The sequence below is a fragment of the Eumetopias jubatus genome, unplaced genomic scaffold, assembly GCF_037043125.1.
Source record: "Eumetopias jubatus isolate StellerSeaLion01/CBP00866 unplaced genomic scaffold, mEumJub1_p1.0 scaffold_9, whole genome shotgun sequence".
Taxonomy (NCBI): Eukaryota; Metazoa; Chordata; class Mammalia; order Carnivora; family Otariidae; genus Eumetopias; species Eumetopias jubatus.
The window spans coordinates 6,941,135-6,964,451 of NW_028274815.1; the positions used below are offsets into that span (position 1 = coordinate 6,941,135).

The 23,317-nt window shown below is 44.1% G+C and overlaps 1 protein-coding gene across 1 annotated transcript in view; it reads right to left on the minus strand.

Moving 5' to 3' along the window:
* MBOAT2 (membrane bound glycerophospholipid O-acyltransferase 2) overlaps positions 1-23,317 on the minus strand; it is a 119,699-nt gene that overhangs the window by 13,049 nt on the left and 83,333 nt on the right. Inside the window, exons 4-7 of the mRNA XM_028099533.2 lie at positions 19,256-19,351; positions 8,290-8,345; positions 7,045-7,099; positions 1,706-1,889 (exon numbers count right to left, since the gene is read on the minus strand). Coding sequence (XP_027955334.1) covers positions 1,706-1,889; positions 7,045-7,099; positions 8,290-8,345; positions 19,256-19,351 — 391 coding nt within the window. The remainder of the gene's footprint in view (positions 1-1,705; positions 1,890-7,044; positions 7,100-8,289; positions 8,346-19,255; positions 19,352-23,317) is intronic.

The window sequence follows — 23,317 nt, forward strand, 5'->3', positions numbered from 1 at the left end:
TGATTTATGATGTCTACAACCCAAAAGAGGAAAAGCCACCTTTTATAAGAGTGAATCCCACAAAAATTCAGAGTGAGGTGACAGAATATATAAATTTGTATTATTCTTTGTTGGGTTTGATTTACTGCAACTCAGAAGTTTATACCACTTGAAATTTTTCAAATATTTTACACCATTATGTCTAGTACCTTGATTCCTAGCTTTTAATCCTCTTTCCAGTATTCCAGAGTAAGATTCTGGAATATGGAAGCTATCTGTATTAATCCTTTCTTTCTCCTGTGGCACTGAGATCTCTAAAGGCTTAAGCGGTCAGCCTGGAGACACAAGTAGTCAATGGAAGAGATCTGAATGTACTCAATTTCAAGTCTGAAATTCAAGCCCGTATGATATGGCATTTATCAATTAACATTTAACCAGTAATAAAGTATGAAGACAAAAGCACCTTTTTGGTACAAAACACAATGAGTCACATGGCAGAAAAGAGATAAAATAAGAGCTCTTGTGAATGGGTGCAAATTTCCTCATTCACGCTTCATTTTATAATTAACTTGGAAAGGAAGGTGATCCTTTGCTCCAAAGCCCCACATTCAGAAAAAACATACTAGTCCCCTTTTTTGTCTCATAGTTTTGATTGGCCTAGTTCTCATGGGACTTTTAGCTTCTACCAGATCAAATCCAACAGAAACTCGGCCTACGCAAAGCCTCAGAGCCTTTCTTGATAAAGGAGCATCTATCCCAGCAATCCAAAGGAAATAAAGCTTATGTTCACTTGTGAGGCAATCTGGCATGGACTTCGTACTAGGACTGCCTGGGTTTGAATTCCAGTTCTCCTGCTGCCAGCCTGGGACATCTCAGTCAAATCACGTAGGCCTGACTTCCTCATCTGTTAAGCGGTGAGAGTCACAGCACCTACCCTGTGCTGTGAGTGCTGAGAGAGTAACTGTGAGGTGTCCCCAACAGGGCCAGGCACACGGGAAGTGCTTTCAAAGTGTTAGCTATTGTTAACTGTTCTATTGTGGGGAAGCAGGAAAACTTTTGTGGACAAGGTGGTATTTGACGTAGGCCTTTAAAGAGGAGTAAGACTTCAACTGGCGATGACCAGGAGGAGGAGAGGGAAGTCAGGAGGGGAGAAGAGAACACTTTAGATTAGGTGGAACGTGAAGTGCAGGGAAGGAAGAAGCCTGAGAAACTAGGCTGGGTCGGGTCTGTGCAAATGGCTTTCTTGTAAAATATTCGGTAACTATAAAACGTCGTTTTCACTCAGGAGCTCAGTACTGCTTCTTTTTTGTTTTTTTTTTAAAGGTTTTATTTATTTATTTGAGGGAGAGAGAGGTGGGGGAGAGAGAGCACGAGCAGCGGAAGGGCAGAGGCAGAGGGAGAAGCAGGCTCCCCGCGGAGCAGGGAGCCCGATGTGGGGCCAGATCCCAAGACCCCGGGATCACGACCTGAGCCGAAGGCAGACGCTTAACCCACTGAGCCACTCGGGTGCCCCTCAGCACCACTTCTTAAGTAACCTTAGTTTTGTTCTTTGATGATGATCGTACCGCTACTAGACATCACTACTAACTGCAGTGTGAAGAGTCATTTATCTTAAAAATAGTTTCAAAGGCACAGTAAGTTCAGACCTTGAAGATATCAGTATCGTTGAACAAAGAACACTACGCAACACAAGCTGTCGAGGCTCAGGTCAACCTCACGAGCTTACGTTCGGTGACGGCTCTGCTCTCTCACACGGCATGTCCTCTTTCCCACTTGCGCCTGGCGGCGCCCTGTGGTGCGCCCGGCCCTCGATGAAGGTGATGTAGTCTCTGTAGGAGCAGAGTGGGCCCGCCAGGATGCCCATGAAGTTGCAGTTGTAGCTCAGGTACTCCAGGAGGCTCGGCATGCGCCTGCGGGTAAAACACACGCAGCTCGTGAGACGGGGCCCCGAGCTCACCGAAAACATGGGTGCAGGAATCAGGGGCTTCCACCTCGCTGCTCTTCCCCTTTGTGCCACAAAGCAAGCTTTAATTTTCATTTGCATTCGTATGACAGGAATTCCAAAGATGAGGATGTGGTAATGCCCAGCACTATTTCTGGAGAAGAGAATTTCCGTACAGATCTTTGTGAGCAACTACAAAGGGTTGCCACTGGATTTCTCCATTACAAAACAAACCTGAGACCGACAAGAGACGGCATAAAGAATCTTCCCCTACCAGTTAGTCGGTCACTCGCCCAACAAATCCATGTGTGCATTGACTACGTGCCCACACACTCCAGGGTCTAGAGATGCTACAATAACAAGGCAGAGCAATAGTCTGCATTCACAGAGCTCACATAACAGATGCAGAAAGCAGATAATTGAAAAAGTGTATAAAATATTTTCAGAGGTGCTAAGTACTACAAAGATAAAGGGTTCTTCTTATATCTATATAAGAAGGCCTTCTATAAGGCAGTATCTGAGCAGAGATGGGAAGGCAGTGAGACAGGGAGCTATGTGAGTAACCGGGACAAGGATTCCACGCAGAGGGAACAGTGAGTGTGAAATCCCTGAGATGGGGTGCGTCCAGCAGCAGGGAGGCTGGTGTTGCTGAACCAGGGAAAGAAACAGGAGAAAAACCAGAGAGAACCAAGGTGAGGTCATCTAGGGCTGCCTTATAAGCCATGGTAGGAACTTTGGCCTTTATTCTGAATGCAATGAAAAAACTACAGTAGGGTTTCCGAAGAATCCCTCTAGCCCGAGTGTGGACAGGACAAGGGTGGATGTCAGAGGCCAGCCAGGAGGCCACTGGGATCCCCTGACAGGAGGTGACAGTGGCCAGGAACAGCGGGGGAGCAGCACCTGCATACGCTCTGGCAGGACAACCCGGGGGGTTTGCTCACAGACTGGACGTGGGTGCAAGAGAGTACCGAATGAAGGATGCCTTGCAACATTCGTCATTCAACTGCTTTGAGGTCTGTCCCGATGGCACATGGCATCTAGAGTTTACGGAGCTTTCTAGATCTTAATGCAAGGAACTGGGTAAAAAATACTTAGTAACACAAGAACCTATATAGACCGTATACATTATCATATAGATGAATTAGCAGTCTATGTCTTTATTTTCTTTTCCTTTTTTTTTTTTTTTTTTTTAAAGAGAGAGAGCACATGTGCAGGAGCAAGAGGCAGACAGCGGGGAGGGGCCGAGGGAGAGAGAAGCTCAAGCAGACTCCCTGCTGAGCGTGGAGCCCGCCCCGCCGTGGGTCTCAAACTCACAACCCTGAGATCATGACCTGAGCCGAAATCAAGACTTGGATACTTAACTGACTGAGGCACCCGGGTGCCCCTTATTTATTTTCTACCAGCAGTTCCATTTACTAAGTTTGCTTCCCACTGACAATTATAAACTATAATCAATAGAAGAACGACTCCACCTGAGGATGGGAAGCAGGCTTCTGGAAGACGTTATGATCCTTCCTTCCTCTCTGAGAAGTGGTTTCCTTAAAAAGCACAAACCCTCTCTGTGGCCAAGAGAAGCTGAGAGACCCCCTTATATGTACCTTTATAAAAAACAATAAACAAGAAAGCAGTGCTTCCTGTCCATCTGATACTAGCTACATCCCCACTTAGCCCAAACTCCTTTTTTAGATCTTTCCAGAACTATTCTTCTACATTTAAAAGCGTTTTGAGCCTTACATATTTTCTCTTGAAGGCTCAAAACTGAGGAGAGAAAAATGTTGCTGGCAGATTTGCTCTTGCATTTTTTTCCGTAATGCTGAAAGAGAATGCTTTCTCACTGCCTCACTTGCTGGGGTAAGCGCCCGACAATCAAAAGCCACGGAAGAACTTCCTGTGCTCCCGTCACAAATCTCCATCTCAACCCACCCCAAACAATGCCAGGTTATCAAGGCGCAGCCCAGTCCTACCAAGTCAAACTATGTATCACAATTTGCAACGACAGGAGATAACTCTGAACCGTGAAATTTGCTGAAGTAATTTCTGGCTCAACGGTCATATCAAGTGACAAATCATTTTAGGTACTCAGTAGATAATTTTAATATTTGCTCTTAAAATGAGAACAAAGTATAACTGTAATACTTCATTTATGACATTACATGAAAGAATCATCCTTTCATTCCATAAATATTTATTTGGGATCAACTCCACATTGTCCCAGGTTCGAGCTTCTCAATCTCAGCATTACGGACTGTTTTGGACAATACTTCTTTGTTGTCAGGGGCTGTCCTGGGCACCGTAGGATGTTTAGCGGCATCCTGGCCTCCACCCACTAGGTGTCAGCAGCACCTCCCCTCTCCACTGTGACAACCAAAAATGTCTCCTGCGGGGGCACAAGCACCCTCAGTGGTGAACTGCTATTGAGGCCATGAGGACAGAATGATAAATGGGCCAAAGTTCTATCCTCACAGAGTTTACATTAGAAAGACAGAGAGAGGGACAAGCAAAATAAATACATAACATCAGACAGTAATACATATTGTGAAGAAAAATCAAGCAGGGCCAAGGACAGAGAGTGACGGCAGAGAAGGGGGTTTCTGACAAGGAGCTCTGTGTAGTTACGAGTGGCAGAGCTACGAGCTCTTGTCAGGTCTTGTACCTAGTGGTCCTAAGCGGTTAGTCTGCTCCCAGTTAACTACATGAGGAGCCACTGTGGGGTTTCCCTCAGAGGAGGGGAAAAATATAATCCAACACACATTACAAAGACCCCTGGCTGCTGGGTGGAAGGTAGACGGTGGAGGGAAAGAAGACAGAAATCTGAACCCTGCTGGGGAGGCTGTTCCAGTAGACCAAGCAGAGAGCGAGGGTCCAGCTGGGGTGGTCTCAGTGGGAATGGTGAGAAGCCAGTCAGATCAGGGTCAGTCAGATGTCATGGTCACATGAGAGACAGGTCTCCAAGGGAGAGTGAACTTGCCAGTGAAGCAGATTTGCAGTAAGAACGCGTGAGTTTGCCCAAGTTTTCGCCCTAAGGCACTAGTGACAAATGGTGCCGCTGTGAACTAAGCCAAGAGCGGGCTGGGGAGAGGGAAGAGGGAGGCAGGACTCAGGAGTTCTATTTGGAACGTGCTCTATTTGAGACGCCAGCTCAGACCCATGCTGGGATGCTGAAATGGCAGCTGGCTGCAAGGCTGGAGCTCAGGAGACAGGTGGCAGGACAGTTACGAGACCTCAGATACGCAGACAGTATTTAGGGGCAACGGACTGCGCGTGACACCCAGAGAAGACGGCGATGTCTAAAGGCATGCCTTGGAGTCCACGAATATTAAGTGGTGAGCCTCGCAGCGGGGGATTCAGCAAAGACGACAGAAGTAAACAGTCACGGAGGCAAGAAGAACACCAAGAGGGTGGTGTCCCGGAAGACGAGAGAGGAATATTTCAGGGACTGAATGGTCCGCTGGATCGACGGTACTGAGAGGCTGAGCTGCATGCAAACCAAGGCTGACCACTTACACCCCCCGAGATAAAGGGTCCCCTTGGAGCACGCTATCAGACCAGCGGTGAGGACACACCCGACTGCGGGGGCCCGAGGAAGGAATGGGGGTGAGGACGGGGAGACGGTGACATACATCCTTCCCAGAGTCTTGCTCTAAAGGCTGCAGAGTAATGGGGAGGGAGCTCGAAGGGGAAGTGAGGTAAAGGTGTGTCTCCTTTCAGCGGGAAAAGATGGAGAAACGATGAGTGACCATGCAAGGGGCGGGACAACCGAGGAAGCAAAAGCCTTGAGTTAAAGAGAAGCAGCTGGATTCGGTGAGAAGTGAGAAGCTGGCCTCGGACTGGATGAGGGACAGTGAATCCTTGGTATGGGACAGAAAGAGGATTATTTGTTACAGACACAGGCAGTCTGGCAGGTTCAGTGGTAGCAAAATGAAGTAGGGCTGCCTTTCTTTTCTCCAAGAATCAAACTTTGCTACCACCCTAAGTGAGTGCGGGGGAGGGAGTGCTGTAAGTCTGAGGAAGGAGCGCACACGAGCTCATGGTGGGGGGGCGGGGAGCGCACGGGACAGATGCAGCCGAACTCCTGGCAACACTAAGGCCATGATTCTAAATTTGCAGTAACACACTCAAAACAGGTCCAATCTGCAATGAATGTTTTCCACTCTGCTTTCTTCCACTGTTTAGGTAGGCAGAGAGTCGAATTTAATAGGGTTTGGGGTTTTGCCAGGTGGGTGTGTGGGAGGGAAAGGCAGAAACGGGGGGGGGGCGCTGAGTGTCTCTTAATGAGAGGTTTAGGGATGGGCGAAGGACGCCTAAAGATTACAGAACCCAGATCAAAGTAATCTGAGTATATTCAAATGTATACCTACTGATATGTAAATACTGACTATAGAGAATATCAAAATAGGAAAATATAAGAAGATTCCCAAGACATGCTACCAAAAGGGTCTATCTACTATCACAAGCTTAACCTCATTCTTCTGACAGCCATGCATCTGTTTGTTCTAGATTTACCGAAAACAAGGGGCTTCCTAGGAATTTTTCTTTAGGTAAAATGATTCAATCTCTAATTATATTAGGTTAAGATAGAGCCTTCCAAGAAATTAAGCTATTCCTTAGATTAGTCAACAGAGTACTATCATAAATGAAGTAGAAGCCTACCCAGAATGAATTCCTCAAATAATATCGAGAAGGTCTTACTGGTTCTTCATTATTTCAAAACATGGTGTCTATGTGTTGTATTAACATATCTTAGCCCAGTAACTGCCATCAAGTTATCGGTCTATAAACAGAAGCAGCGATTATCACTCATTACTACATGGCAGACATGAAGACTGTCTTCAGGGAACTCAGAAAATCATAGGAGAGAGAGAAAATTTAGTGATATCCGTGTGGTACATAAGCAGCACATCCTGTAGGCTGATATATCCAAGGTGCCATGGGAGCCTTACAAGGGACAGGTAGCCTAGCCTCGTAAGATGTGGTGGCAGGGCGGTGTGCGGAGGGAGGAAAGTTTGGTTTTCATGAAGTCAGTACCGCCAACAGGATGAGTCAGCCTTAGCCATGAGAGTGAAGTGCATCTGAGGCAGAGACCGCGCGAATCAAGGCACGACACGGTGAGAGAGAGCACGTACCTTACAGCTAACCCCCTCTGTGATGACGTCAGTTCTTCATCCTTTCGAAACATCCCTGAAAAATAAAAACAGGGACTTTTATCAATTATGGTTTCCTCCAAGAAAAGAATGGTGTTTTTCCCCATTCACACTTCCACCACTTTTCTCATTGGAAATTCAAGCTATAATCCCAATTTTGGAATCACTGGTTCCTTTCTTTCTCATTGCAACACAGGTTCAATCACATCAAAGGATCACCATGTAACCCAACACATCTAGGTCTGTAGGAGATAAACACCACAAATCAGGGCACAAATCCGACTCTTCTCTAGAGGAAATCATTATTAACTTAAAAATTCCAAAATGCTAGCATATTTTATAGCAAACACTATGACTTTCAAAAGGGGGCATTAAGATGTTTCTATTATTAGATGATTTAAATGACTAATCAGTATTATGGGCTACAAGCTCAACATAAAGCAAGGAATGGTTTCCTTATCTCTCGATGACTCTAAGGAATGAAAACTGTACTTACACACCTTCTCCATCCATTTCTTTACCTTCTCTCCCCAAAGAGGAGGATACGATTTACAATTACACATCAACTTACTAGATTCTAAGCCCAATTTAAAGACCAAAGGAGGACTAAATTAAGAGGCAAACAATATACTTAAAAATTATTTGTAGGTCTTCCATAGGAGAGGGTACAGGATGGGTGATCTATATATACAGTGGGGCTAGAAGCCCCATGCAAGAAGCTCCCTAGGCCACGACGAATGACGGGTCTGATGGGGATGCTCCTCCATTAGCATTTCCTATGGCAAGGTGTCCCTTCACTGAAGATATAAAATACGAATATATAAATATTTATGCTAAAAATATATGTCGCTGTGTGTATTATATATTAAGGGATAAGGGGCATGGGGAAAACATCAAATATTAATAAAAATGTAACACAGAGATGAAGCAGGGACTAATAACACTTGATTGAGATCAAATGTCTATTTCCTTTATATTTTAAATTGCCACTAATGTGGGTCCTATGACAGGATCCCATTCTTTTACTCTTTTTTTGTCACTGGATCAAGTGTGAAATTGAGATTAAACACTGCAGAAAAGTAAATACACTTTAATGTAGACAGAGTTAAAGATTCCCCTCTCTGACCTCCTTAAATACAGAGCAGAAAGTTAGGGTCATATCTCAGGTGAAAGTACATTTGAATAGGATTTCTTTCAGCGACAAAAGATTAATTTCTAAATTCTTACCATCATGAATTTCGTAAGCCAAACTAGTGATCTTCTGGGTAATTATCATCATTGGGCTGTGACAAAATAAAAAAAACAAGTATTTGAAAGCAGAAACTTAAAATAATACTTAGGATGTATGAAAAAGAGTTTACTCTGCTTATACAACTACAAAATGCTGACATTTTTTAACATACAAAAAGATTTTGAAGGGATTTCAGAGATAATCCAGGGGCTGCTGTGTTTGGGGTAGGTATAGGAGCTGACGGATCCAGGTCTTCTCCCTTGCTTTAAAAAAAAAAGCAGGAAGGGAGAGAGGGAGGGAAGAAGAGAAAGAAGGGAAGGGCGGGCAAGGAGGCAGGCAGAGAGAGAGAGAGAGAGAGAGAGAGAGAGAGGGAGAGAGAGAGGGGTAGAAACGCCTGCTCAAGCTCCACCTGAGACCCTGAGGGAGCAACAGCCCCTGCCGTGCCCTCCCCCCCACCCCCGCCGTTGGCGACCTAGAACTCGAGGCCAGTGGAAAGAGCCCCCAGGCATCAGGCGTGGCCTGGGCTTTCTGATTTTGAGTTTTCAACACACCACACTGCCTTTTGCCTCAGCTGACCTACAGGTGGAAAGTGAGTTGGGAAAAGGGGAATAGGTAGAAAATTAAAAGAGGCTGGGTGAGAATGTAGAAGAGAACAGGAGGGATGGGGGGGGCAGAAAGAGGACAGTGCCCGGCTTGCTGGTCGGGGACCCCGGGGCTAAGGGCCTGCGAGAGCTGCCCTTGGCCTAGAGCACCCTTTAAAGAGGGCTCCAAGCCATGCCACAATCAAGAAAATGGCAATCGTTTCGCCATATTTTATAATCTCTAATTGAATGGACAGTTTGGAAAGGAAAAATAAATAAATCCACATTTTGAAAACCACCAGGATATACATTTATCCTTTATTACGTTAGCTTACAGACCTTCATGGTACAGAACAATTAATCACAAGGTATTTATTTATATTTTTGGAATTTCACTAAAACCGGGAACTCCTGTTTTGCCTACAGGTAGAGTGTGAGCGTCACCTGCTCGGAGTCCAAATGGCCTCCGTTGCGCAGGGAAGGCAAGGCGTTGGGGACAGGCCAGCCACGCCACCAGCGAATGCAGGAGGAAGCTCAGACCCCACCGCAGAGACCCGGTGCTCTTCCACCTGCTCAGTGCTCAGCACGAGTGGTCAGTGTCCACTCCACCTCTGGCCAAACAGGAGCATCCTTCAACACGTAAAGAAAGGAGGACGCCATCGGGGGGCCATGAGAACTTACGGCTCATTCTCCTCACCCAGCAGGCAAGATCTCTCTCTCTCTCTCTCTCTCTCTCACACACACACACACACACACACACACACACACACACACACACACACACACACACAACCTGTCCTGTCTGATGACAACTGCTCTCAAATTCAGTGCATGAGGGAGGAGATTCCCACTGGGTTCCCTTAAAAGTCAGTTCTTCCTTTTCTACCACTTGCTCTCAGGAAACGAGCCCTCAGCCGACCCATCCTCCGGGCTGCTACGAATACCCAGCTGCCCTGTTAGCTTGCAGGATGTTTCACGTGCCTCTGAGGTTTGTAAAAACAACGATTCCCACTTCCCTGAGGGCAGAGAATCACTTTTCTCATCCTGCCTCATTCTCTTCATAGTTTAGTTCACCAAAGAATTCTAAAATACTCTTCAGTTCTAAATTCTAATTCCCATTGTCCCTCAAAACATAATAAAAACGATATCAAGTCATGAAGTTTATCCCCTCAGTGACATACTAAACTGTTAGGTACATATATGTAAGATGCTCCATAAATGCATATACGTGCTTTCAGTGTGCACGCCCTTCGTGCCCCGCGCGTCCGGGCAGCCCCAGGCAGTTCCTGCGCTATCAGGTGTGCAGCCGCAGGATGCCTCCGGGAAGTGAGCTGGGCTGGGAGAACGGGTCGTGTGAGACCGCGCTGCTCCATCCGAGAATCACGCTCCCTAACAGGGTTGGAAAGAAGGCAGGAAGCAGAGCTGAATGCTCCAGAGTCTTTCCAAATATTGCTCCGTCCACTTCGACCACTCTTTCTGGAACCGTTTTGCAAGGATAGCTCCTTCTTCAAGTCCCAGCTGAGAAGTCACTTCGTACTAAAGGCCCACTGGACAGCTCTGCCTCCCGTAGCCCCTCAGCCACGATGCCCACACCTGTCCTTCATTTAACCTTAGCTTGTTTGCTTCCTTCCAAATATTTTCAGGTTCATGGGTGTTTCGTTGATCCAATTACATTGGCTGTTTTAAAATCTCTTTCCTTTCTAGAAAGTCTATTAGGTAAGGAACAGTCTTTTTCACTACTGAATCCCCAGTGCCTAGCCCACGATATGTGCTAAATAAAAAAAATGCCAAATACATGGACTCTTCTAAGTGTCCAGTCAAGGTCTCTTACTCCTTCTACAGGTTGATCATATTCACTCCTGCCTGTCCATTTTCATCTGTGCTTGAAAGCATTTACCATACTGTTTTGTAATTTTTTTGATTTACTTTCCTGTCACCACAAAAGTCATGGGCTACTGAACACCAGAAACACTGCCTTATTTATCTCTGCACCTTCGATACTTGGCATACACATGGGCTCAGAGAACCAACTGGTTTGCAAAGACTTCTCAACATCATTTTGTTTTCTTTACTGGTGATCATTAGCCCTGAACGTTCCCTTTGTTGTTGTTGTTGTTGTTGTTGTTTTAAGATTTTATTTTTTATTTGACAGAGAGAGAGACAGCAAGAGCGGGAACATAAGCAGGGGGAGTGGGAGAGGGAGAAGCAGGCTTCCCACGGAGCAGGGAGCCGGATACGGGGCTCAATCCCAGGACCCTGGGATCATGACCTGAGCCGAAGGCAGACACCCAATGACTGAGCAATCCACGTGCCCTTCCCTTTGGTTTTAAATGGCTGGCAGTTCTGCTGCCTCTGGTCCAACCTGTCATGGGGTGGGGGCAGGGGGTGGCAAATGTGAGAGTAAAATGCTAGAAGGCAGAATTACTACAGAGAGACTCTGCAGGAGTAAGTTATAAATGAAAATAAGACAGTACTACAGTATAGGGTTCAGTAAGGCACAGATTAATGAGAGCTCAGAAAAATAAACCAGAGGGGAAAATGGACAGAGGAGTCCAACACAGGCATGTGCAAGACCAGGAAACAACAGAGTGATGGGGAAGGAGAACCAATTTCACCTCACTACAGCCGAACCCAGGGTGCGAAGAAAACACTTCTAAATGAAAACAACTCCACTGTTCTCAAAGAGATTACCTGCAGCGGGTCTTAACAGTGCATTTTGTTCATAAATACTTGTTTCAGTGACTCAGACATTATTTCACTTATACTTTTACTGACATTTTCACTACCTGTTGATTTTGCATCTGGCGGAGCGTGCAATAGGTAATCACTTCCCGGGTTCTAGAAAGTCTGAGATCACTTGATGTGAATCAGAGAGGCCCTCTGGCTTCCCCCAGGGTGGAGTGTGAAGGATGGAGGAGGGGAGAAGGTGGAGGGCTTCAGAACCTCCACCGAGTACGCTCTGGGCTGCGGACTGAGCCACCTGTACCTTCTACATGACGACATCACTGTGTTTGGGTGGAACGACACGTATTTACTCCTGCTGGCACTCTGCTAGGAATGTGGGAAGATATGGACTCTAACTGTTCAAAATAAATACTTCAATTGATGAAATAGTTTCAGGTAATATTTTTAAAAAGCGAATCTGATGTAAAGAACTAAAAGCTCTACACTTCTTAAAACTTAAAATGATGCAAAAGTTAAAAATCATTTATATGCATTTTTCTGTCTCTACAAATAATGAGAGTAATAGGATTTAGTTAGAAAATGAATACCGGGTGATGGGTATCAAGGACAGCACGTGATGTGATGAGCACTGGGTGTTATACGCAACTAATGAATCGTTGAACACTACATCAAAAACTAATGATGTTGGCTAATTGAACATAATAAAAAAAAAAAAGAAAGAAAATGAATGCTAAAAAGAATAGTCACTTTCTTAATTGTCCATCATCTCTAGGAGATGCTGACTCTAAAGACATCTGCATACGAATGTGACAAAGCAACAGCAAGCACCTGCCAGGTCAAAGGTCGGTTTGCCACCAGGGTATAAGTCACCTGACAATAGAGAGGAACTGTCAATTCTCCCCCGTAGTCATCTCTTTCCTCCACAAACAGCAAAAACCCCTGCAGCCAAACAAGCCTCACACACCGAATGCCAAAGAATACACAGGGAGACATGATGGAAAGGGCATGGGTTTCTGAGCCACGCTCATTCATTCACCTTACTCCCTCCTTCAAAAACAGGTGTTCAACAAGCACCTACAATAAGCCAGATGCTGGAGACACAACCGTGCACAAGATGAAGGTCTCGCTGCCACAGACCTCACAATGGACAGGACAGAGAGAGATAAGAAAGGAATAAACAGGTAAATGCCTCGTATACCAGATGCTGCTGAGTGCGGAGCACAAGAACGAAGCAGGGCCAGGGAAGAGGGAGTGCCCGCAGAGGGTGATAACCGGCCTCACCCTGAAGGTGACATTTCAAGCGAGAACAAGGCAGAGAGCAGCTTGTGGAGGTTAAGAACATCCAGGAAGGGAGAAAAGCAGTTCAACGGCCCTCAGGCAGAAATGTGACTGGCCCAGGGGGAGACGGGACTGGAGCAGGTGCGGAGCGGAGACAGGGGCAGAAGCTGGAGACAGGCGGGGGCAGATGTCAGACCCAGAAGGCTTCTGTAGGGGCAAGTGAGGACGGGCTCTGAACCCAGCGACGCACGAACTGGAGGGTTTTCGGCATGAAGTCACCTGGTTCTAAATGGATGTATTCTGGCTCTGGGCTGAAAAAATCTCGGGAGCCATGGTGGGATTAAATAGGCCAGGAGGGGATGGTGGGGTGAGTGGGCAGGAGAGGGTGACAGCACGTGCAGGCTGACGTGGAGCCCGGCTGTCGTCAGAAGGGAAAGATGACAGCATCTGATGACGATCCGACAATGGATTCAATGTAGGGTTTGAGATCTGAGGCCGCCAAGGTTTCTGACCAGAGCAACTACCTAGAAGGACGGAGGCAGCTGAGAAGGAGTGCAGGAGGGGCAGGGAGGGGAGGCAGGGAGTCTGTTTTGGGCACGTCCAGTGCGAGGTGCCTCCTGGACCCCCGGGTGGAGGTGCAGGTGGGGACCACGGCAGCCGGCCACACGAGTGAGAAAGCTCCACCCAAATCCTGCCCCCGTCAGTGATCCCTTGTGGGAGACTGAGAAACTAGTTCACTTTTCCCCCCAAATTATTATCTAAAAAATCGAGGTAATGATGCCACTGTGTGGATCAAATAAAGTAGCAATATGACAAATACCTCGAACAGTATCTGAGACACAGCAAATGTCTGATAAAACCTTCTTTTAATAAATATTGGAATTGCTACTAGGCATCAGGCACTGAAGGACATGATAATTAGCTGTAAAGTGTGGTCTCCAGAGAGCCTTTCTCACTAAAACAGGGGATAAACAGGTATGTGAATAACTGTAGAAAAAAGGGTTGCAAGCCAAAGGAGACATTTGAAGGAATGCGTGCAGAGATGAGAGAAACTTCAAACCGAGGGGAAAACCTGGAGTCGGGTCATGTCCCCTGGGCCTGTATAAGGGGCACGGATGGCTGGCCTGCGAGGGTGCCCGGAGCAGAGGGAATGGGCTGGGCAACAGTCCAGAGAGGAGAGCAGGGCCACAAGGCTGCAGCATCAGACAGCGAGGAGGACAGGCAGTCGGTGGGGGCTGAGGGGCAGGACCAGGCATCCCCCCTGGGGGGCTCAGAGCCTTCAGAAAACTGCAGACCTCTGATAAAGATCATTATAGCCCGCTGCTTTGTGAGCGACAGAAGAGCGGAACAGGCTTAGGGAGGCTGGAAGCCAGACCATTCAAGCCATAGAGTAGCCTGTTTGCTCTTGGTAACTTGACCTACGTTAGTAGCAGCCAGACAGAAGGTCTCCTCTTACCAAATGTAGGTCAGGGTGTGGGAGACACTCCCTTGGGATAAAACAGGATCGACGGAACATTAAGGTTCAGCGGTTGAATAATTTACATCCATCCCGCTTACGACACAGTTAGTGGGCTTCATGTGACAGGAGGATGATGAGAGCAGGGGCCTTCTAGAACTCAGCACAGAGCACAGAGAGACATCTACAATCAGACCCTCAACTTGAGCAAGGCTTTCTGAAAGAAGTACATGCAGGGCACCTGGCTGGCTCAGCGGGTTGAGGGTCCGACTCTTGATTTCAGCTCAGGTCATGATCTCAGGATTGTGAGATGGAGCCCCACTTTGGGCTCTGTGCTGGGCAAGGAACCTGCTGATTCTCTCTCCCCCTCTGCCTCTGCCCGCCCCCCAAATAAAAACAAAACCAAAAAAAAAGGAATGCATGTGACAATCACACCTGTAGCTTTTAGACCCGTGGTCTGTCCCTTATATGCTGGACAGGACTGTCACCTACAAAAGTACTTTGCACCTAGCAAAATGTATAGCACGTACTCAATAAATCCTAGCTGAATGGACACTGGAGTAAGCAGTAATAAAATGTTTGCTGAGGATCTGGTACTATGTGGTTAGCTATAAAACATATCCTTAATTTGAGTGGAAAATTCTGTCATGTACATCTCTTGGTGGATGCACTAAGCTATCCCTTCAGCACAACAAAAATTGAGATACTCTAATCAGAACTCATTACCTTCCTGCCAAAAAAAAAAAATCTGTTCTCGCTTCCACCTACAAGTTATCTTCAAAGAAGGCAAGCATTTACCTTTCTTCTGTCTCAACACCATTTACTGAATAATCAAGAAGTGCTTTCGCCACTGGATCTATAATCCCACCATTTCTATTCTGTACCTTTATTTCTCAGATCCCATGAGTATGTTTCTCCCCTGGCTTCATGGCTTTGTCTATTCCTGTGCCAGTCTTGTAATATTTAAGTGCCTGCTACTTGACAAACAGTAGTGTGTTTTACACTGAGATTGCTATTCTCGAGCACTTACACTTCTAGAGAAACTTTTCAGTTCATCTCATTTCCCTCAAAACCCTACCTTGAGCTGCATTACACCTACAGATTAACTTGAGAGGAATTACCATCTTTATAATACGGAATTTTACCACCTAAATAACAAGATGTTTCTCCAGTTAGTGTTCTTTTATATCCTACAGTAAAGTTTTATAGTTTTCTACACAGAGGTCCTGTGCATTTCTTTTTACATGTATTCCTAGACATATAGTTTTTAACTGCTTGTGAAACTAGGATCCTTTCTCTATTATATTTGCTAACTGGTTATTGCTGATATAAAGGGAAGCTACTTAATTATTTTACACTTCTTCTGTATCTATTTTCTGAGGCTAGCATGAAAGTCAAAACTTCAGTAGCTTTTCAGCCTTTCTGCGAAAAGAAACTTCTATTAAGAAGTGAGTCCCTTAGTGGCGCCTGGGTGGCTCAGTCGGTGAAGCTTCTGCCTTCGGCTCGGGTCCTGATCTCAGGGTCCTGGGATCTAGCCCTGCATCGGGCTCACTGCTCAGCAGGGAGTCTACTTCTCCCTCTGCCCCTCCCCCCACCCCACCCCCGCTTGTGCTCTCAAATTTGTAAAAAAAAAAAGTGAGTCCCTTTTATCTGATCAACATTTTAACCATATCTTGAACTCATGCCTAACTACACACACACACACACACACGTGCACGCACACACAGTCATTCGCACACACAGTATCAGTTTCCCGTGCCTCATGCAAATAAGAGTGCCCTGTACAAAAGAGCTCCCATGTGATTCCTCAGCAAGAGCCCAGCTTCACTTCCTGTGCTGCCAAATTCAGGGCAGCATGAGCACTTAGGACAAAGGATGGTTCACTGTATTCAACTCTACCTTCTGCAGACATCCAACATTTTGGATATTTACCCTCATTAGGATCAAGTTATGATCTTTTCTGCTCACGTGTTAAACACACTCAAGACTTTCTAAATGCCTAAATATTTCATTAGGGGAAGAGTCTGCCTCTAGGAGTGGCTTGTGTCCTGTGTCCAGTTAAAAAAAAAAAGAAAGAAAGAAAAAAAAAAGAGTCTTTCAACTTCTGCCAGACGGCCTCCTTCAGCTAATTTGTCTCGGCCTAATCTTTATCAGTTTACTGCTGATGGTCAAATGTTTCCTCCTAAGGGATAAACATTACACATTACACTGGGAGTTTTTTTATCAGGTTGTCCATCTTTCACATGCTATGTTGTTTTTCTTCCACATACTTAAACATTTTTAAATATTTAAATATTGAAATGAAATTTCAAATTTCAGCAGCAAAATACTTAAAAGCCATGTCATATAAAGCTATTTTTAAACATGCATCTTGCTCTTACTGCAAACTACCCTCTAATTTGTGGGCCATGTAAGTACTCTTTCCCAATAGGATGTGAGCAGCAGTGGTGAGGAGGCATGCCCTTCCTTTGCTCATCAACAGCGCCTCCAACAACATAATCACAAGGATTCCAGAGATGCTGGAGGAGGTGAAGCCCTGAGAAAGAAGCTTCCCTAAATGCGTGTGTGAAGCAAAGGGTCCCTCCTTAGAGGACTGCCACGTGACTGAGAAATAAACATGTATTATGCTGAGCCACTGAAACTGTGTTGCTGTTTCAACAGCAGTTGGCCTATCCCCAGCTAGAGAGTAGTAGTGAACAAGAGTTTAGAATGTCAGGTGAGAGAAATAAGAAAGGTAACAACTAAGATCAAACCAAAGGAGGGGTGGTGAGGGCCCAGCAAACAGTGCGTCATGCAAATCCGTACTCACGCCGACCGCATCCATGACTTCAATTTAGCGACGTTGGATTACTTTTTAAATCTGGCAGTTTAAAAATATAAGCAGCACGATATTTTTTAAATGAAGTAGTATGTGGAATCCCAAATATAAGCTAGAGACACAGAGCAGCTGTGGCTGAAGTAAGACTGGAGGGCAGAGCCTTGCCTGCTTAGTGCCCCCAGTACATGGCTACAGTATCCAAGCACTCAAGAAGGCAATTTGAAAAGTCATGACCCTACAGTCTTAACTTCAGTTGCTAACGTTAACATTTCTGTTATCAACATGCGTAAACTGAATTTGTCAAGAGTATTCTTTTTGTTTCTATTTCATACCAAATGCTTAATTCATTCCTAAGTTCATTATAACGCAAACACTAAAGCTATGAATTTATCTCTTAGATTGCACAGCTTTGCCCACGTTGCTCAGGTGGTTCTGCATTGCGTTTGTTATTCTCCTCCCCCGTTCTTCTCATGTATTTTCTTTTTTCTTTACTAAGGTATTATTATTATTATTGATTCAGTAAGTGTTTATTTAATGCCACTATGTGCTAAGCACGAAGGATACCCCAATGAACAAGACCAGTTGGGTCACTGCTCCCAGGAAGCTTAAACTAAGTGATCTTGACTCTTGTAAGCATTCACAACTAGTTCCTACTTTCATTATACCCTAATGACAACATGCAACCTGGCTGACATCTTCAAATTCTGAAGATTTTCAGTGGCCCAACATATTTACTGATCCTGCCTGTTGGCTCTTTTCCTGCAAGAATATCTATAATTTGTAAGCTAGATCACCAGCACCTATTCTCCTTTTCTGAATTCCAGATATATTTCTCTATTCTACTCAACATATCGCTAATTTAACTAGTTTTTTTAGTGTATTTTATCAGTTCGTTTTGGCTTGGTTTTGCTTGTTCTTTTGTATGCCACCTCCTTTCATCCAAATCAGTTTTTAAGTCAGTTTTAAAAAAAATAAAATCTACTTGAATCCCATTAAGGAGAAAAAAAATTTCATCTTCTAAAATTCTCTTGTTTCACAGCAGTAATTTTTCTCTAAGTTCATACAACTTTGGTCCATTTCTAATGTTGAATTAACTGTTTTTCATAGATGCCATGATATACTTTATTTTTTCCACTTTGCTTATCCTTAGCAGAGGTCCCTTTAGAAAGATGGTGAGCACATTGGTCCTCAGGGACTTGGACTACATTTATCTTGGAGCAGACATTTAATCAGTTTTGTTACAGGACAAAGAGTACCACAGAGGAACTACCTCCCTTTTGGAGGAACAAAAAGGCAGAAGTTATTTCCACAACTCAGCTGAATACTAGACACAAGAATATAGAACATTCCATAAAAGTGAAATGCATACAAGTAAAATACATACTCAAGTGTCTTCTCTAGGAAATTCAGAAGACAAGGCGAGGCCAAGGACCTCTGGTCCAAAAAAAAATCTCAGGGGGTATTAAGAAGCAAGAAGAGGTGACCAGATCTTATACAGAAGCTGGTGAATGACTGACTATACAAAAGAGGCTCAGGAGAACAAAGAAAGAAACAGAGAGTCAAGGACAGACTCCAAGGGGCTGGTTTTCAATAGTTACAACTGATGACAGAGATTTCCATAAAATTAGAGAATGCTTCCATTATCAGAATGCCATACAACAAATTTAATTGCTACGTATTTAGAAATTGTATATAAGTCAACTTAAAAGGACAGGTTATTTTTGTGACTTATACAGCACCATAAAAGACCACGTCACAAGAAGAAAACATCTAAATTTGGGGTGCCTGCGTGGCTCCGTCGGTTAAGCATCTGACTCTTGGTTTCAGCTCAGGTCATGATCTCAGGGTCATGAGATCAAGCCCCGAGTCAGGCTCCTCACTCAGTGGGGAGTCTGCTGGATATTGTCTCTCTCTCTCTCTCCCTCTGCCCCACCCCCTGCTCGTGCTCACTTTCTTCCGCGCGCTCTCTCAAATAAATAATCTTAAAAAAAAAAAAAAGAAAATGTCTAAATTCATAGAAGAATTTTCAACTAAAACATCTGTTGATCACTTTTCATTTTAACTACTAAATGCAACTGTACGTTGTCCTTTCATCAACATGTCAGAATAGATAAAACAGGGTACTGAGTCAGTGTTAAACTTACCCTGAAAAATCAGCAGAGTATTGTCCATAATCAAAGATATAGACTCTAGTAATTTGGCACACTGTGAGGTATCCCAAAGCAAACACAAAACAATATCTGGAAAACAAAAATAAACTAGATTAGTGAAAATAAAAGATTCATTCTGTTAAAAAATACATTTTAAAGTAATTTATTAACCATATGATTCAAAATTTAAATGGTTCAAAAATTAAATATTTCTAGATCTATTCCACAAATAGCTTTCTTCAATAAACTGTAAAAACTCTTTACTAATATCTACTTTACTTTTGTAAATTTTGTACCATCTTCAATGGTAGATGCATCTAATTACTGCTTTTATTAATTTTTTCCTTCTGAAAGACCTCCATGAACCAAATTATATATTTGAAAGTCATATTCACAAGTATAAAACTGTGAGTACTGGGTATTTCTATTTATTCCTCCTTCTTTTGTAGAAAACACAATGTGGCCCAAAAATATTTGGCTAAATTATACACTAAACAAATTCTTAATAGGATTTTAAAAACTTGTTCTCAACATTATAAAATCATTCATCCTTAGTGTGGATCAGGTGGCATTTACTCACATTTTATAGGCATGAACACTTAGTGATTTTCACATTCTGGAAGTGCTTGGGACAGAGTTACAATAATTAAACACATAGTATGGAAAAGAATTTACGTATCAATATGAAGAGAACAAAAACAGATTCCAGAACACACAACACTGCATAGGATGAAGGCTGAATTGCAAATGAGCAGGGAGAGATTATCATCTAAATAGTTAACAATATAATTCTAGATAGACTAAAGAACTACTGTCAGCAGAAAAACCAGAACACACACGAAATGTGGATAAATATCCAAACGTTCTCAAACTGGGGAAGGACTTTCTAAACATTGATCGTATAGAAGAAATCAATAGGAAAAACCCAATATATTTGGTTACTTTAAAATCTTAAGTTTCCTGCGTAGGCAATTTCAGGTAGTTTTATGAAAGAAATCTTCTAAACTTGGGGCGCCTGGATGGCTCAGTCAGTTGAGCGTCTGACTCTTGATTTCAGCTCAGGTCATGATCTCAGGGTCCTGGGTATGAGCCCTGCGTCGGGCTCTGTGCTCAGCGAGGACTCTGCTAGAGGATTCTGCTTCCTTTTTCCTCTGCCCCTCCCAACTCACATGTGTACACACTCTCTCTCTCAGATAAATATTTTTTTAAAAAAAGAAATCTTTTAAACTTTAGACAAATAGGTAATTTTGATCTACTTGAATTATTCCTGGGGGGGGGTGGAAGGGGGATAGCTTCCGAATTCAAATGTTTTACAAAACTAATACACTTCTGATAACTATATCTGACAAAATAGCACACATGCATACTCACACACAGAGTGCTGACAAATCAAACTTAAAATAATGTCTAAAAATCATGTGGCTGACTGTGTTTCCCAAGGATGACCACAACAATATCTCCCATCTCATACGCTCTTCTGTAATCCGACCTTCTGCTCCCCCATTACGAACAAGAGTCTATTTCTCTATCCACTTTGAATCTGTGTTGGCCTTCCAGCTCCTCTGACCAGTAGATTACGGCAGAAGTAACACTTTGCTAGTTCCAGGCACAGCCATAATTAGCCTGGCACTTTCTACTTCTTGCCTTTTGGAAGTTGATTGTCATGAAAGAAGTGTGACTATCCTGAGACCACCACATGGAGAGGTTCTGGAGGATGAGACACCATGCAGAAGGGAGAGTGAGACAGACAGACACCAAATCGTAAGATATGTGAGTGAAGAAGTTGATGCCATATCAAAAAGAGACGATCTATCCAGTTGAGCCTTTTCTGAATTCCTGACCCACAAAATTATTAGGAAAATAATATACCTATTTGTTTTAGGCCACCACAGTTTGGTGGAGTGGTAGTATCAGAACAGAATTTGGTAAGTGAAAATGGGGTGCTACCATAATAAAAATCTGGAACACAAAGCACAGGCTTGAGGACTGGGTGCAGATGGGAAGTGTAAAGGCCTTAAGGAGATTGCTAGGGAAGATCTGAAGCGTAGTAAGGAAATTGTCATTGGAAACTACAGAAATTGGCTAACACTGCTGCTCAGTCCAACATGGAAAACAGAACACATACCACTAAAAGTGCCAAATGGTTCCTTCTAGATGTGTACAATAAGGTATGGATATACAGAGATGAACTAAAAATGAGCAGTATTCAGGTTTTTAGCAGAATTTAGAAAAAAAAATAGGGCTCAGGATAATCTTTCCAGGCACAAAATATTTTCAAAGATTTCACAGTAAAAATGAAGTGAAGAGTATTCTTTAATCATACCTCAGGAAGATGTAAGGGCACATTTTTAGAGAACCTCTCAGAAAAAAAACAATAGTTTCCAAGAATCTTAAGGTTATGCCTCTTAGACTCTCTGCTAGACAAGAACGTTTTCAAGAACCTGAAGGATGTTGTCCCACAGCACGTTCAGACCACAGTAAAAGGAGACGGTCTAAAAGAGGCTGTGGGTGTGGCTTCTGTCTAATGCAGGAGACTTAGAGACAGAGGAAGCCCACAGGAGTCTTTTTTTTTTTATTCATTTATTCATGGGAGAGAGAGAGGGAGAGAGAGAGAGGGAGAGAGAGAGGGAGAAGCAGGCTCCCGAGGAGCAGGGAGCCCGATGCGGGACTCGATCCCAGGACCCCGGGATCATGACCTGAGCCGAAGGCAGACGCTTAACCATCTGAGCCACCCAGGCGCCCAGCCCACAGGAGTCTTTAAGAGAATTATACGAGACTGGATGGAAAGGGAGAAGCAGTTCAAAATGAAGAGATCTTTCTGTCCCCAATTATCTACTGGTAGGTAGCAGGCTAAGAAAGCTGTTCAACCACAAAATCTGGCCATTTCTTGCATAAAATGAAGGACAGCTCAGGGTGTAGAGAAAGAGCCACAGAGAACAACTCACAGGGATGAGGTGGGGCACTACTCAAGGAACTGGTAAGAGGTGTCCATCTGGACCTCACAATTGCTATGGACCAGAGATTGCTAAGAGACTTACATTCCTCTCCTCTTTTAACAGAAGGATCTACTACGGTTACCCTCTCACTGTTCACCATTGTATATTGGGTACTGGGTGGAAAGAGACAAAAACTTCCCCATTGGTCCTCACATGAAGAAGAGCTTAATTTGAGGAGCCACACTGAAGAAGCCTCATCCACAGTAGACCCAACTTAGATGACCAGATGGAGGTGTCAAGCTGGATGCAATAAGGAGGTGACACTCTGGGGGTCTTGGGAGGAAGAGAGAATATTTTTATGCAGGATATATGTAAACTGTGGGGGCCAAAGGACTGTCTCCAAATTGCTGCCCCCAGTAAAAACCCTATTGCACATGTAGCTCCAAACAGCAAGAGATGGAATACAATCCTTTTCCCCCTGGAAGGGGCTGGACTTAAGAACTTGGTTTACCAATAGACTATAATGGAAATGACTTCCTGAAACTTCAAGGCCCAGTCATAAGAAGGCTTGCAGCTTCCTCCATTTCATTCTTGAAATGCTTGTCCTTAGCATACTCTGAGCCCAGCCATCACACGTGAGCAGACCAAGCCCGCACAGAGAGGTAACAGTCCCAGTCAACAATCCCAGCTGATCTCCCAGCCAACAGTCAACTTCGACTGAAGGGAACCATCTTGGATGTCAAGCAGTCAAGCTTTCAAATGACCACAGCCCCAGCCAACATGTAATAGCACCCACATAAGTCCTCGAGCAAAGATTGTCCAGCCAAGTCTAGCCAACACACAGAACCATGAAAAACAATAATAAACTGCCATGAAGCCACCGAGTATGGGTGGTTTGTCATGTTGCAAAAGATAACCGAAATAATTCCTTAGTACAGAGTTTAGTGTACTAAAACTCATGGTAATTTAAAATAAAATATCTCGATCAGGTAGGGCTTATCTGATAAATGCAGGTATGAGTCACTGTAAAAGGACTAGTGATATCTATCATCACAGTGATGCGCCAAAGGGAAAAACAGAGTCAATACAGAGAACGCCATCTAATAAAATTTAACAATGT